Source organism: Rana temporaria, chromosome 6 (assembly GCF_905171775.1).
Source record: "Rana temporaria chromosome 6, aRanTem1.1, whole genome shotgun sequence".
Taxonomy (NCBI): Eukaryota; Metazoa; Chordata; class Amphibia; order Anura; family Ranidae; genus Rana; species Rana temporaria.
The window spans coordinates 4,956,644-4,974,088 of record NC_053494.1 but is presented as its reverse complement, the minus strand read 5'-3'; the positions used below and the strand labels follow the sequence as shown (position 1 = coordinate 4,974,088).

Below are 17,445 nucleotides of genomic sequence, written 5' to 3'. Positions count from 1 at the left end.
CTGCCCCATGCTGCATTTTTTAACAATGTTTTAAACAATGTCATTTTTCGGGTTGTAAAAAATGGTCGTGTGTGGGCTAAAACGACGAAAAAAAACAGCGCATGCTCAGAAGCAAGTTATGAGACGGGAGCGCTCGTTCTGGTAAAACTACCATTCGTAATGGAGTAAGCACATTCATCACGCTGTAACAGACAGAAAAGCGCGAATCGTCTTTTACTAACACGGAATCAGCTAAAGCAGCCCAAAGGCGAATAGAACTTCCCCTTTATAGTGCCGTCGTATGTGGTGTACGTCACGCACTTTGTTCATCATTTTTCAAAAACGATGGTGTGTGGGCAACGTCGTTTTAATGATGAAGTTGGAAAAACGTTGTTTTTTGGACATGCTGAAAAATGATCATGTGTACGCGGCATGAGACTTATGCCGCGTACACACGATCATTTTTCGGGTTGTAAAAAAATTAACTTTTTTTTTTATGTCATTAAAAACGATCGTGTGTGGGCTCCAGAGCATTTTTCAGGTTCTGAAAAACGGCATAAAAACATTCGAACACGCTCTATTTGTTTTTTACAATGTTTTTAACACTGTCGTTTTTCGGGTTGTAAAAAATGATCGTGTGTGGGCTTAAATGACGTGAAAAACCCGCGCATGCTCAGAAGCAAGTTATGAGACGGGAGCGCTCGTTCTGGTAAACCTAGCGTTCGTAATGGAGTAAGAACATTCATCACGCTGTAACAGACAGAAAAACGTCTTTTACTAACACAAAAGGGTGGCGTCATCCGAATGGAACTTCCCCTTTATAGTGCCGTCGTACGTGTTGTACGTCACCTCGCTTTTTTTCGCGATCGTGTGTAGGCAAGGCCGTTTTAATAATCGGGTTGGAAATGTTTTTTTTTTTCTAGAGCCTGAAAAACTTTGTTTTTTTACAACCCGAAAAAATGATCGTGTGTACGCGGCATGAATCTTAGGACTAAAATGGCATTTTAGTTTAATACACGTATGCACAAATACAGTGTCACATAAAATAATGCAACAATCGCCATTTTATTCTCTGCTAAAAAATATATACATAATGTTTGGGGGTTCTAAGTAATTTTCTAGCAAAAAATACGGATTTTAACTTGTAAACACCAAATGTCATAAATAGGCTTAGGCATGGAAGGGATAATTAAATAGAGTGGAAACACAATAAAACAAAAAAAAAGATACATCTACTCTTTTCTAGTTTCATCCTCATCACTGGATCCAACATTGCAGTGTAACATTTTCATCCAGGCTCTCTTCAGCATTGTTGTGGAAAGAGACAGAAGAATTGATTGAAGAGGACTAGATGAACATATAATGATCAGAAAAACCCAAAAGCCACGGCTATAGATTGTGAAAACATTGAAATAAAAAAGACAAAGCGTCACATAGATCAGAGCATAGAAAGCCAACAGACACACCATGATTTTTACGGCACCTTCGTATTTTCTCACATTGCCGTTGGTGGATGCTGTTCGGTTCTTCGCCATTTTTAGTTTGTGGAGGTGTAGAGACCAGGCGGTGGAAGCCGTAGTGAAGACACTAATAAAGAAAGGTATAAAACTGCTAACAAAGGCGATGTAAAGCTTAGTATCAGATGTTAATAATGAGGTAGACACCTGCGACGTATTTCCGAACGTTGAAATGACAGACTGTGTGTCTTCTTTCACAATGATCTGTAATAAATTGAGCGAGGAGCAAAGAAGAGAAAGTAGAACCGACAAGACGATCATCCACGAAGCGAGGGAATTAATCTTCGGCTTCAGCCGAGAGAGAAGGTCGGAGCTGAAATGATTTATCTTGACGTAATAGTAAAAGCAGAGAGAGGCCGTCAGCCAAGCCGAAGTGATGACGATAAAAAAGGTGAAAACAAAGAGAGAATCGTAGACTTGAGCGATCGACAAAAGATCGGGCCAGATGGTAAACACTAAAATATTGGTGAACATGGCGTAGGTATAACCGAGATTGGAGACGCTCAAAGCCGCAATAATCTTCTCGCATCCGCTCACATGTTGATGTTTCCAATAGGTGAGGAAAATTCTAAAGATGATGAAAATATTTGTGAAAGTTCCGATAACGGACTCCAGAATTGTTATGGGAAAAAATGTCCAGTCTGCGGTGATTGCCATGATCGGCCAAAGCTGAAAGGTGAGCAGTTCTGCCCCCGAAGGGTCTCTTATATTTCCCTCGAGTTATCAGCGGGTGTTTAAGGGTGCAGCTGTAGGACCACCAACTTCTAAGAATCAGCTTAACAATGATGAAGAAAATCCTCAACAGACACCAACGTGCGAGTAATGTTTTCTTAAGCACTGTTGGGCGGAGCTTGTGGTTTTAAATAGAATGTCGTCAAAGCTGATTGGTCAGGCTGTAGGACGCTGGAGCTGCTGATTGATGGTCTTAAAAAGATCTCTACACTAGAATGCAGAGATGTAAAAACGACTTCATGTGCAAAAGATTGTGGGCCAGATCCTCAAAAAACGGGCTTAACTTAAATATTCCGATTTAAGTTACACCGCCGCAAAATTTCTACCTAAGTGCCCGATCCACAAAGCACTTACCTAGAAATTTTGAGTGGAGTAACTTAAATCGGGCCGGCGCAAGGCGTTCCTCATCATCAGGGGGCGAATCCCATTTAAATGAGGCGCGCTCCCGCGCCGGCCGTACTGCGCATGCTCGTGACGTCATTTTCCCGACGGGCATAGCGCGAAATTACGTTACGTCGGGCTTTGTGGATCGCGACGGGGTCAATAAAGTTGCGTCGGGAAAAAAAAAAGATACGGCGGCAAAAAAAAAATTCAAAATCGAAAAAAAAAGCGCGGCGCGAGGAAGAAGGGTCTGCTTTTACATGGTGTAAACAGTTTACACCTTGTAAAAGCAGCCCTAATTTTGCACTTGCAAACTAAAACTTACGGCGACAAAACGAAGCATAATAGCTTCGTGGATCGCCGTAAGTCCTAATTTGCATACCCGAAGCGGCATTTCGACGCGAAATGCCCCCAGCGGCGGATGCGGTACTGCATCCTAAGATCCGGCAGTGTAATTCAATTACACATGCCGGATCTTCGTCCTAACTATGGAAAACTGATTCTGTGGATCAGTTCCATAGTTAGGACAAGGGATACGATGGAGTAACAGCAGTTACTCCGTCGTATCTCTTTTGAGGATCTGGCCCTTAGCTTCTTTAGATTTAAATCTTGCTAAAGCAAGATTAATGCCCTGTACACACGATCGGTTCGTCTGATGAAAACGAACCGATGGATTTTTTCAATCAGATATCCGATGAAGCCGACTTTCATCAGTCTTGCCTACACACCATCGGTTAAAAATCCGATCGTGTCCAACGCAGGAGTTTTTAGGAGTTTTGTAATTTTTTAGGCTGTCAGTAAAAAATGTGCTCTGCCAGTAAATTGTCCATGTTTTGTCAGTAAAAAAATGCTGCGGGAGGTTGGCAACCCTGCTTGTACCTGACCTCCAGAGGATTTACCCCCCTCAATGACCAGGCCATTTTTTTGCGATGCGGCACTGCGTTACTTTTTTACTTTTTTTTTTACCCAAATAAAATTGATGTCATTTTTTTTCACACAAATATATATTTTTTTGTTTGTATTTGATAACCACTGTATTTTTATTATTTTGCGCTGAAAATGATAATAAAAAAAATATATATATTAAAATATATATATTTTTTTCTGTTCTAAAACATATCCAATAAGAAATGTAATCTATTTTTTTTCTTCATAAATTTTACCCAATATGTACTCTGCTACTTTTTTTTGGTAAAAAAAAATCCCAATAAGCGCATATTGATTGGTTTAAGCGAACATTATAACATCTACAAACTATGGCATATAAGGGATATAAGGAATTTGTATTTATTTATTTTTTATACTAGTAATGGTGGAGATCGCATCTTATAAAAGGACTGCAATATTGCGGTGGACTATCGGACACTAAATGACAATTTTGATCACCACTGCGTTTTTACTTTTTTTTTCGCTGTAAATAACAATTAAATATATATATATATATATTTAAATATATAATAAAAAAAAATAAAAACATTATATATATATATATATATATATATATATATATATATATATATATATATATATATATATATATATATAATTTGTATTTGTTTCTTTTTTATACTAGTAATGGCAGAGATCGCATCTTATAGAGCAGGGATCCTCAAACTTCGGCCCTCCAGCTGTTGTAGAACTACACATCCCATGAGGCATTGTAACACACTGACATTCACAGACATGACTAGGCATGATGGGAATTGTAGTTCCTGAACAGCTGGAGGGCCGTAGTTTGAGGATCCCTGTTATAGAGGGACTGCAATATTGTGGTGGACTATCAGACACTAAATTATACTTTTAATCACCACTGCATTTTTTTGGCGCTGTAAATAACTATTATATATATATATATATATATATATATAGATATAGATATAGATATATATAGATATATATAGATATATATCTATCTATATAGATAGATAGATAGATAGATAGATAGATAGATAGATAGATAGATAGATAGATAGATAGATAGATAGATAGATAGATAGATAGATAGATAGAGAGATAGATAGATAGATAGATAGATAGATAGATAGATAGATAGACAGATAGATAGATAGATAGATAGATATTACGTTATGCTCTAAAACATATTCAATAAAAAATTAAAAAAATCTAATTTCTTCATACATTTTGGCCAATATGTATTCTGCTATATATTTTTGGTAACAAGATCCCAATAAGCGTATATTGATTGGTTTAGGTGAAATTATAGCGACTACAAACTATGGGATATATGGAATATATGGAATTTATATTTATTTATTTTTTATATTAGTATTGGCAGAGATCACATCTTATAGAGGGACTGTGATATTGTGGTGGACTATCGGACACTAAATTACACTTTTAACTCTTTGCTGGAACCAGCGACACTAATACAGTGATCAGTGTTAAAAATATGCACTGTCACTGTACTAATGACACTGGCCGATGTGTGCCTAGCCAATGTTTTTGTGTACACTAGGGGACGATATCGATTCTAGTCCCTGCTTAGCAGAGGCACAAGGATTCCCCCCCCCCCCCCTGTCAGAACTTTGATAAGCCTTGTTTACATAGGCATATCTCAGTTCTCCATGTATACCATTAAAAGTGCTAGAGGGTGGTCAGCAAGTGGTTAAAGACCTTTTAAAATTATACATATATCTTTGATATGTATAGACAATTTAGTGGGAAAAAAAAAACAATAATAGCAATTATAATGGTAAAAGCACAACAAGAAGATACAGCAAAAATACCGAATCTACTATTGTCTGTTTTCATCGCCATCACTGGATCCGGCATTACAGGTGAACATTTTCATCCAGGCTCTCTTCAGCATTGTTGTGGATAGAGATAGAAGAATAGATTGGATTGGACTATATGAGCATAAAATGACCAGAAAAACCCAGAACCATTTACTAGCTGGATTGAGAACTTTAAAAAAGAAAAGGCACATGTCCACATAGATCAGAGCATAGAAAGCCAACAGACACATCATGATTTTTACGGCACCTTCGTATTTTCTCACATTGCCGTTGGTGGGTGACGTTCGGTTCTTCGCCATGTTTAGTTTGTGGAGGTGTAGAGACCAGGCGGTGGAAGCCGTAGTGAAGACACTAATAAAGAAAGGTATAAAAGTGCTAACAAAGAATATATAAAGGTGGGTATCTCTTATAACAACTTGGGAAGACTCCCGTGATGTATTGCCGACTGTTGAAATTGCAGAATCTTTATTTTGACCAACCATTGGTAATATATTGATGGAGGAAAAAAGAACAGACAGTAGAACTGACACGACGATCATCCATGACGCAAGAGAATTAATCTTCAGCTTCAGCCGAGAGAGAAGGTCGGAGCTGAAATGTTTTATCTTGACGTAATAGTAAAAGCAGAGAGAGGCCGTCAGCCAAGCCGAAGTGATGATGATAAAAAAGGTGAAAACAAAGAGAGTGGAAGAGATCTGAATGATCACAATTAGGCTCGGCCAAAGGGTAAATGTTAGAATATTGGCAAAATTTGCAGAAGTATAACAGAGATTGGAGATGCACAAAGCCACGATAATTTTCTCACATCCACTTACATCCCGGTGATTCCAATAGGTGAACACAATTCGGAAGATGATGAAGGAATTTGTGAAAATTCCAATAAGGGACTCCAGAGACGTTATGAAAAAAAATGCCAAATCTATGCTGAGTGCCATGAATCGGCCACACAGGAAAAAAAACAGAACTGAAAAAAATTGAATACAAGAAATTCTGTCTGAAGGAACCTCTATGGGATTATTATCGGGCTTTGGATACCATTAATGGTGCAGCTGAAGGTCCACCAACATCTATGAATCAGCTTCAAGATTCTGTAAATAGGCAATGTGCGCACATACAGGTGTTGTATCTTCTTCAATGTTGGGTGCGGGTTCTGGCTTTAAATAGAATGTGATGAAAGCCGATTGGCCAGACTGTAGGATACCGGAGCTGCTGATTGACAGGCAAGTCAACAGAATCCGAGCAAGAGATTCATATTATGTAAAAGCTGCTGCAAGTGCTTGAAATTTGATTCTGCTTCTCTACAGGCATCAGAATGATCTGCAGAATTTTATTATTTACTATTCAATTATTATTTACTAGACATGCGCACACTGAAACACTTTGTTTCATAATTTCGTTTTCGTCCGAAAAATACATTTATTTAGTTACTCCTGAAATTCGTTTTTATTTATTTTGTTTTTCGTAAAAAAAAATGCATTCGTCCGAAAATCCAAATTAAAGTCGAATCTGTCATTGAAGGCTTATGGTGTCTGTCGAATGTTCTAAGATAAAAAAAAAAAAAAAAGAAGATTTGACAGAATCTTTAAAAAAATATATATATTTTTGACTCTTCATGTCTCTCTGTGTAGAATCTTTTCTCTCTATGTAGAATCTTTCCTCTCTATGTAGAATCTTTCCTCTCTATGTAGAATCTTTCCTCTCTATGTAGAATCTTTTCTCTCTCTGTAGAATATTTTCTCTCTATGTAGAATCTTTTCTCTCTATGTAGAATCCTTCCTCTCTATGTAGAATCTTTTCTCTCTATGTAGAATCTTTCCTCTCTATGTAGAATCTTTTCTCTCTATGTAGAATCTTTCCTCTCTATGTAGAATCTTTTCTCTCTATGTCGAATCTTTTCTCTCTATGTCGACTCTTCTTCATGTCTCTATGTAGAATCTTTCCTCTCTATGTAGAATCTTTTCTCTCTATGTAGAATCTTTTCTCTCTATGTAGAATCTTTCCTCTCTATGTAGAATCTTTTCTCTCTATGTAGAATCTTTTCTCTCTATGTAGAATCTTTTCTCTCTATGTAGAATCTTTCCTCTCTATGTAGAATCTTTCCTCTCTATGTAGAATCTTTTCTCTCTCTGTAGAATATTTTCTCTCTATGTAGAATCTTTTCTCTCTATGTAGAATCCTTCCTCTCTATGTAGAATCTTTTCTCTCTATGTAGAATCTTTCCTCTCTATGTCGAATCGTTTCTCTCTATGTCAAATCTTTTCTCTCTATGTAGAATCTTTTCTCTTTATGTAGAATAATATTGGACTACTAGGGTTAAGGTTAGGCACATTCGACCGCAACGAAAACGAAAATAAAGCATTTGTTTATGTCGGATGTTTTGGTTTTCATTATCTGTGCTTTCGTTACTCCTTCACTTACTTCATCCTTCCATTTTGCTTTTAAATGTCCTTATTTCTTGTGAGAAATCCTCACTTCCTGTTCTTCTGTCTGTAACTCCACACAGTAATGCGAGGCTTTCTCCCTGGTGTGGAGTGTGGTGCTCACACCCTCCCTTGGACTACAGGTGCGTGCGCGTGCCTGCCACGTCACTGAGGTGCAGATGCGCGTGCCCGGGGGCCTCAATGTCTGCCAGGTACACGCGATCGCCTGTTACACAGCCAAGGACGTGGATCTGTGTGTGTAAACACACAGATCCACGTCTGTCAAGGAGAGGAGACCGATGCTGTGTCCCTTGTACATAGGGACACAGATCAGTCACCTCCCCCAGTAGTAAGTCCCCTCCCCCATAGTAAGAATCACTCCTAGGGAACACATTTAACCCCTTCCTCGCCCCCTAGTGTTAACCCTCTTCCATGCCAGTCACATTTATACAGTAATAAGTGCATATTTATAGCACAGATCGCTGTACTATTGTGAATGGTCCCAAAAATGTGTCAAAAGTGTCCGATGTGTCCGCCATAATGTCACAGTCCCAATAAAAATCACAGATCGCTGCCATTACTAGTAAAAAAAATAAAATAAAAACAATTTAATAATTATATCCCATATGTTTCATACAGACGGTTTGTTATCTTAATGCATAGAATGTACCTTCTGACTTTACAACCACTTTAAGATAGTTTAGAGCTTTTTTTTATTACATTATAAAATATAAAAACTATTCAATATGGTGTGTTTACAAAGTGTTTGTTTGGATACACATTTGCAAAAGTACTAAATGCAGCTTATTTGCTTTACAGATACACAATGCAATAATTTGCCTTTCAGGTAATGTATCGGAGCACGAGAGGCTTTCATTTCCATTCATTTGTATGGTCAATGTTAACTGAAACCCTTGATCTTTTGCATATCCTGACATAAATCATTAAGACATTAACCTGTAGGGCTGTGAGGGTTTGTTATGTGTATACAGTGTATGCAGCTTACAGTAATGTCCTAAACATTTGAGAAAATGTTCCAAAAAAGGAAATGTTTTTATTAATAATTTTAGTGACCAGAGGTAATTAGATGCTCGAGTGATTCAATTCCCAGGCACAATGTTGCATTATTAGCATGTTTTTGTTAACTAAATAATAACTCTATAAATAATGTCCAAAATTACAAGCCCTGTCTTTTTTTAAACATATAGGGGCAGATTCACAAAGCGAGTACGCCGGTGTATCTACTGATATGCCGGCGTACTTTCAAATTTCCACGTACGAGCGGCCGTCGCATTCTTTTACGTTGTCTCTAGTCGGCTTTTTTCGAAGGATAGTTAAAGCTGCTATTTGGTGGCGTATAGTTAAACCTGCTTTGTTAAGTATGGCCGTCGTTCCCGCGTTTAATTCGAATTTTTTTTTTTTCGTTTGCGTAAGTCGTCCGTGAATCGGGATGGACGTAATTTACGTCCACGTCAAAACAATGACGTCCTTGCGGCGTCATTTAGCGCAATGCACGGCGGGACATTTAGGAACGGAGCATGCGCAGTTCGTTCGGCGCGGGGACGCGCTTCATTTAAATGAAACACGCCCCCTACTCGCCGCATTTGAATTCCGCGCCGTTATGCCATTTGAGATACACTACGCCGCCGTAACTTACGGCGCAAAATCTTTATGGATTCGAACCAAAGCCAGGTAAGGTACGGCAGCGTAGCGTATCTCAGATACGATGCGCCGGGGCAGATCTTTGTGGATCTGCCCCATACTGTATATAATGTAATATTCGTTTTTATTATTGTAATTGTATCTGATAATTACAGTATTAAAAAAAAGCATACAGTCACTCACATACAGCAAAGGCATCTGGAGATGAATAGTTTTTTTTTGGTCAATGAAGTCTTCAGCCTCCATGTGGCACCTATATACACTTGCCGACTGCCATACGCATATATAAGTTATGGTTTTATAAGTGATTTACCGGGGTTATGGCTCAAACTATCACTATAACCCTTGTATCTTGATATCTTCTCATGAAAGCAGTCCGAGTGCTTCATTAGCCACTGGATCGCTTTCCGAAGCAGTGGGAGGGAACATTCCCCCTCCTGCCTTTCGCTGGTGTTTCCCAGGCTTACCTCTTTCTCCGGCATGCTCGAGAAATGATCCGACGATGCGGCCGGTTGGTCACAGAGGCAATGAGAGACTCGATCATCTCTGATTGCCTCTATGGCCTTGGAGGACCAGGGCAACGTTTTGATGTCACTCCCGGTCTAGGGGGGGAAGTAAAAAAAATTTGGGGGGAAAAGCAGAGATCACATTATTTTTTAATCTTTTTCTTTTAAAGGTAAAGAAGAGATTTGGGGTATTTTTTGACCCCAGATCTCTACATAAAAAGGAGTTGGCTTCCCTATTTCTATTACAAGGGATTTTTACATTCCTTGTAATAGGAATAAACATAATAAAACAAATAATTAAAGGGACAGTGCAAAAAGAAAAAAGAAAATTCATGAGAAAAAAAATTAAAGCATCCACATCCCTCCCTGCTCATGCACAGAAACGAGCGCATACGTAAGTCGCCATTCTACGAGCGTGCGTAATTTTAAAGCACGACATGTTAGGTATTTGTTTACTCGGCGTAAAATCATCTTTCATATTTTACAACAAAAAAAATTGGGGTATATATTGTGCTTTTTTTTATTATTATTCATTAAAGTGTATTTGATCTTTAAAAATAACTATTTTTGAAAGACCACTGTGCACATACCATGCGACCTAAAAAATTGCAATGATCGCCATTTAATTCCCTAGGTGAAAAAATATATATTATGTTTGGGGGGGTTATATGTGATTTTCTAGGCAGAAATACTGATTTAAATTTGTAAACAAAAAGTGCCAAAAAGGGCTTGGACTTTATGTGGATATGGCAGCTGATATAGTGACTCCATGACCAGAAGGCACTCTGACGGCAGACCCCTGGTATTGTTAAAGGGGTTGTAAAGCTTCGCATTTTTCACCTTAATGCATCCTATGGTGGCACAGTCTGGCATGTAATTGTGGCACAGTGAGGCATGTAGAGGCACAGTGAGGTGAGGCGAGGCATGACTAGTAGGAAGGGGTCATCTTATATGGCGAGTATATCCCAAAACCAACATTCTAGCTGGAAAACTAGGGGGTCGTCTTATACGCCGGAAAATACGGTATAGAAATGAATGAATATGGCGTGTTTACAAAGTGTTTGTTCAGACACACATTTGCAATAGAATGAAATGCAGCTTATTTGTTTTTTGAACAGATACACAATGAAATAATTTGCCTTTCAGGTAATGTATCGGAAGGACGAAAGGCTTTTGTTTCCATTCATTTGTATGGCCAATGTTAACTGAAACTCTTGAATTTTTGAATATCCTGACATAAATCATTAGGACAATAACATGTAGGTCTGTGAGGTTGCTTGTGTGTGGGTTTGCACAGTGTAAACATCATACAGTACTGCGAAAAAGTCTTAAACATTTGAGAAAAAAGGAAAGGTTTTTATTATTCCTTTTAGTGACCAGTCCAGGAGTAATCAGATGCTTGGGCGATTAAAAACCCGGGTAAAATGTTGCATTATCAGCATGTCTCTGTTAGCTAAATAATAACTCTATGAATAATTTTCATAATTACAACCCATATTTAACCACTTCCATACCGGGCATTTTCGCCTCCTTCTGGCCAAGGCCAATTTTCAGCTTTCAGCGCAGTCACATTTTGAATGAGAATTGGGCTATCAATGCGACGTTGTACCCAAATAAATTTTGATCATTTTTTCCCCACAAATAGAGCTTTCTTTTGGTGGTATTTGATCACCTCTGCTGTTTTTATTTTTTGCGCTATAAACAAAAATAGAGCGACAATTTTGAAAAAAAAAAACACAATATTTATTACTTTTTGCTATAATGAACAAATGTACAGTCAGTCTGACTACCGGCCTACTTGTTAGATCACAACCCCCGGACCAACGTGGTCCCGGAGTCAGGAACACACGAACACGCACCCCCGGCCAGGAGGGCCACACACGGGGGGTGGTGGGACGACAGACCCAGGATCGACGACGACCCCAGACTAATGACGTCTGTCCCTTAAGTACTCCTCCCCAGCATGCACAGCGGGACGATTAACTCCCTCTGATTGGCTGCTGAAGGGGAACACCCAAAACACCTTGACCTGACTGCTGCCACCCTCTGCCTGGGGCAGTGAGGGCACCCCAGACAACAATAGTGGTCACTCACAGTACAGCCATGGCTGGAAGAGAGGCCCAATTTAGTGAAAAACAACACAGTCTGAGTCAACTAACTCTTAAGGCCCGTACACACGGTCGGACTTTCGGCCAACAAACTTCAAAATCAACAAGTTTTCAAATTTATCCGATCGTGTGTACGCTCCATCGGAACAACTTTTTCGGGTTTCATCGGACAAAAAGTTCGGTCTGCGAATGGACAAACTTTTCGGCAACAAAAGTCCGATGGTGCCTAGTCCGACCGTGTGCACAGCAAGCCATCGGACTTTTGTACAAAGTGCAAATACGCATGCTCAGAACCAATGTTAAAATCAACCAACAATAGCAGAAGTTAACCAAAGGGTGGCGGTAAAGAGCAGAAAACAGCAGAAAAAACACGTGATGTTGGGAAAGTTTTAGAAAAGTTTGCAGAAAAGTCAGAGCGTGTGTATGCTATGGGTGTGACAGGACGATTCACTTCGGACAAAAATCCAAGGGGAAGTTTGTTTGATGTCCGACCGTGTGTACGAGGCTTTAGACTGCCCTCTAAGTTTACAGCAGCGCAGGCTAGAAAGTAGCAGGCCGCTACATATATATACAGGGCTGGACTGGTACAGAAATTTGGCCCTGGACTTCATCCAGACTGGCCCACTTTGACAGGTCTCTACCATGGCGGCCGGACAACTCCCACACCCCCCTCCCCCGGCCACCCAAGCCCCCTCTACCCCTTCACTAGCCACTAGCCATTCTATTTTATTAGAGTAGAACAGCTGGTACTGGTACTCTTTTAGGCAGTACCAGTGGGGAAGTTATTAGGCTCTGAAGCCTAATAAACTCTACCTTCTGGTGAGTAGATCCCCATTAGGGGTAGTTTGACACGGGAGACGTTGGAAGGGTGTTGTGTGCACGTTTGATGTCACCAGCTGCGGACAGCTCACTACTTTCTTAGGAACACCTCTCTCACTGGACTTTGGCTCACACTCTGACTTCTGGAGAACTTTCCTGCTTTTATGTATGATTACACATGGAAAAGAGTGGTCACATTTAGTTACTAGTGACAACTAGCGATGCTGTATTATTTGATAAAGACTTTGGTTGATTTTATCATTTTTTACTATATTCAATATTTGTTCATTTTAAGTGGCTGCTCAATGATTATTTAATATTGCTTTAACCCTGCACTGTTGCTGATACCTGTAGCCCCATAGTGCCGAGATAGTGGAATTAGGCGTAATCTTTCACTGTTTGTTTTTAAGTACCAGTGGGGAAGCTAGACGTTATTTCACCCAGGGTAAAGAATCAGTTCGGTGCCCCCCTTATGGGACATGATTAGGCAGAAGTGAGAAACTCCCAGGCCATAGCTGTTGAGTCAGCTATCTGTCCCCTCCCCCCATGCTCCCCTGTCCTCCCCCCTGCTCCTCTGGTCCTCCTCCTGCTTATTTGTTCCCCCCAGGTGAGCGCTGCGGGGAAGGAGAGACAGAGGAGCGGAGGGGGCGGTAGTCCGCTGTCACTGAAGCCGGCCCACTGAGCCATCGGCCCACCGGGAAACTCCCTGTAGTCCCAATGGCCAGTCCATCCCTGTATGTATACCATAAAAGTGAATTAAATCTTTGTACTTTGTTCAATAAATCTTTTCTTTTTATTTCCTGTGTACTGAATTTCCTTTGCTTGGGGAATAAATAATCTCTCTCTAGTCAGTTAATAAATATATTATGTATAGCTGAAGGACGGAAAGCTGTAAATACACGCTGGGTATTGATTCCCTTTGGGACCAATTGTCTCCACGCCTCTGACTTGTATCACTTGATCTGAAGGTATATTAGTTGCACAGGTCTGGAATCGTCATTCTGACTTTACAATAACTATTATTTGACATAATAACAGGAACACATGTTTTGCTTACAGGGGAATACACTTGTTTTTCCCATTCCAATGTTTTCCTTCATATCTCGTTGTTACATTACTTAATCCAATGAAAGGAATCTGAACCAGGCATATTACTGCAATGTCAATGGTAAGAATTTGCCACATCACTGCCTATGAAACTGGGATGAGCTTTCCTATGGGTGAGCCAAAGTAATAGATTTATTAGGTAACAAAGAACAATAGAATCAAATACATCTGTCAATGTGCACATGTCATAACTGTTTATATATATTTTTTTAAACATTAAGCCAATGCTAATTTATTTCCTTTAATTTAATAGTGATAGTGTATATGAACGTTTTCTATTTGTGTATGTCTGTTTTTTTTTTCTGTGTTCGTTGAACTGGATGGACTTGCAGCTTTTTTCAACCAGATTAACTATGTAACTATGTGACTATTATTGACATAAATAAGGACTAGGAGACTAATGTTACATGTTATGTTTATGTCCATCTTTAAAGCCAAATCTCTTTATTTTGTAGTTTTGGAAAGCATGTGGAAGGGTTCAAATCAGTGTCAGGTTTTCATTGTTACTTGCATCCCTGCATGGGAGAATATCCTTTTTGACTGGTTTTGGTAACTGTTGTCTCTGGTATAGAAAGTGATGGGAAATTCAAAATGTCTGAGTTGTCAGAGGAACAGGAGGTAAGCGGAAACTGTGTTTCTGTGACAACTGTCTAAGATGGAATATCTTCTCACTTTGAAAAGATCATCTCTTTTTTTAGGGTTCTCACACATGCAAGTTGAGGGGCTCAGGGTTGTGTGTCTTATCAGGAAAAAACAGGCTTTTGAGTTTTTGCCAAGATTGGAAAATCCTGGTGCGGGTTCTAGAGCATGGATATTTTGTAGCATATTGGGTGAGATGAAGCTTACAACCCTGGATCCGCCCTTTTGATTGTGACCAGGGCTCAAGTCCTGCGGGAACGCGTGGGAACAGAGTTCCTGCCCTTTTTTTCACAGCAGGAACTCAGTTCCCTTTGCAGGACTAGAGCAGTCGAGAGCAGCCGAGCCGCCAGAGCCAATCCTTCACTAAGTGGCGATGCCCAGCTCGAGTCACTGTCAGGGGCAGGCGAACCTTAGTAATCCTTTATGTTACTGGCCGCTTCCTTATATGGATACATCGGGTAGTGTGCGGGTATTCCGTCACTTCCTCGATGCCGCAATGTCTCCTGGGAGCTTTTGTCATTGTTCCCAGGAGACATTGTGGAGGTCTGCCGCAAGTTATCGCGGGATTTAGAAAGAGCTTCTTGCGGTTTAATAATTATGCATACGAGTGTATAATTTTTTTTTTTGGTGGGGGAGTGGATCTTGGGTGGAAGTTCCCACACTTTTTTCCCCAGGACTTGACCCCTGATTGTGACCAGCACTCCCTATTTATGCAAAGTTCCTATGATATGGGAAATTAGTAAAGTTCTTGGATCTACTTGGATGACAGGAGGACCCTGACCAGTCATCATGGTGGGGACAAGTGCAGAAAGCTATGAAGAGTGTCCATGCGAGGCTTTGTGAGACAGTCTGAAGGAACAGATGAAAGGCCTAAAACTGAGGCCAGAGCAGAGATGTTGCAAAAGGAAGCCAGGGGGCTGCAAACCATATTACAGTACTTTGTGCTTTTAAAGTGGAGTTCCACCCATTTTTTTATGTTTGTCTGTGCTGCATGCCCTAATCTCATAGTGTTCAGAATGGACAATTTTTATTTATTTTGTTGCTTGTAAATACCTTTATTTTGTAGTCCTTCATTACTTCCTCCTCCTTATTAGCCTAGGCTATTAAGTCACAAGGCTATTCGCAAGGGTTTCTGGGATAGGCGTTATGTATCCCAGTAGTCCTTGCAAATAGCCTATTTGCATAGAGAAGGGGTGGCAACTTCCTCTGACACTCCCGTTGCTATGGAAACCTGACTGAAACCTATTACATCGCTTGTGCAGCACTGAGTATGTGCGAGATCTGCAAGGCTGAAATCCAGGAAGTCATACAGTCTGGCTTCATGATGCCCACACTTAAGATGGCCACGGTCTATTTCTAGATTATAAACTAACTAAATGCTCTAACAACCTAACAAAACGGACCTTAGTTTACAGACTAACTTTACTAGACTACATTAAGCTTGTGTATTACAGGGGTATTTATATTTAAAAAGTGTAATTGTGGGTGGAACTCCCCTTTAAGTGATGTTTGAAACCCCTGGAAAATGGAAAATTCTAATATAAAGGATGTTTGTTTTAAATAGAAATTGTTTAGAAAACCCTTATGCCGCGTACACACGATTGGATATTCCGACAACAAAACCATGGATTTTTTTCTGAGGGAATGTTGGCTCAAACTTGTGTTGCACACACGCGGTCACACAAATGTTGTCGAAAATTCCGACCGTCAAGAACGCAGTGACGTACAACACTACAACGAGCCAAGAAAAATTAAGTTCAATGATTCCGAGCAAAAAGCGTGGGATTTTTGTGCGTCGGAAATGCATACAGGTGATCAGAATTTCCGACAAGAACTTTTGTTGTCGGAAAAATTTGGAAACCAGCTCTCAAACATTTGTTGTCGGAAATTATCCGACCAAAAGCTCACATCGGACATTTGTTGTCGGAAATTCCGATCGTGTGTACTTATCTACATCCTGACTTTGTCATGCAACCTCTTGATCATCTTGTTGGTGTTCTTCTCCAAACTTTCACATTCTCCTATGTATGTGCTCCTCTCCAACCTGTCACTGTCGGAGATCTTTTTCACCAGCAGTATTGCTCCCCCCATGCTCTATGTAATAAGTAGAGATGGTGCAATGTTTTCTCTTGTTGGATGTTTTATACAGTGTTACATATTTGGATCATTGGGTACATTGGAAAGTTTCCTCCTCTCGGCAATGTCCTATGATCGATTTTTGGCTATCTGCAAACCTCTTAATTACAGCTTAATTATGAGTCCCAGGATGTGTCTATCTCTGATCCTTGTCTCCTGGATGTCGGCATTCTTGATCATGTCCATCCCTTTAATTTTCTTGAATATTTTGGATTTTTGCAGCACAAATATTATTGATAATTTCTTCTGTGACTTTGTTCCTTTATTGAAGTTGTCTTGTTCTGACACTTCTACCGTTCAAATCGTTGTGTCTTTGCTTTCATCTACGGCCACTGTGTTCCCATTTCTCCTAATCATAGCTACTTATGGGTTCATCATCAAAGCTATCACTGGGATTTCTTCGGCGAAGGGGAAAAAGAAAGCCTTCTCCACCTGCAGTTCCCATCTTGGCGTGGTTTCCATCTACTATGCTACCTTGATTATGGTCTATCAGGTCCCATCTGGACATTCATTGGTGGCAAACAAAGTTCTATCACTGCTTTATATAGTTCTCACCCCACTATTGAATCCCTTCATTTATACCTTGAGGAACCAAGAGATCAAGACAGCAATAACACAAATATGGACATCCAAAAGGAGAATCTAAATTTTCAAAACTTTTTTTGGTTGTTGTGGTAAAGTAA

At 39.8% G+C, this 17,445-nt stretch overlaps 2 protein-coding genes across 2 annotated transcripts; one reads left to right on the top strand and one right to left on the bottom strand.

The window, feature by feature from the left end:
- Nucleotides 1–1,211: 1,211 nt before the first annotated feature.
- On the bottom strand, nucleotides 1,212–2,153 carry LOC120942838 (taste receptor type 2 member 4-like). The gene has a single exon (XM_040355764.1). The coding sequence runs from the start codon at nucleotides 2,151–2,153 to the stop codon at nucleotides 1,212–1,214; it is 942 nt and encodes a 313-aa protein (XP_040211698.1).
- A 14,418-nt stretch (nucleotides 2,154–16,571) lies between these two features.
- Nucleotides 16,572–17,445, top strand: LOC120942837 (olfactory receptor 1468-like; the record flags this gene model as incomplete). Its single annotated transcript, XM_040355763.1, has 1 exon — nucleotides 16,572–17,445. A coding segment is annotated over one exon (837 nt), but the record flags the coding sequence as incomplete, so codon positions are not given.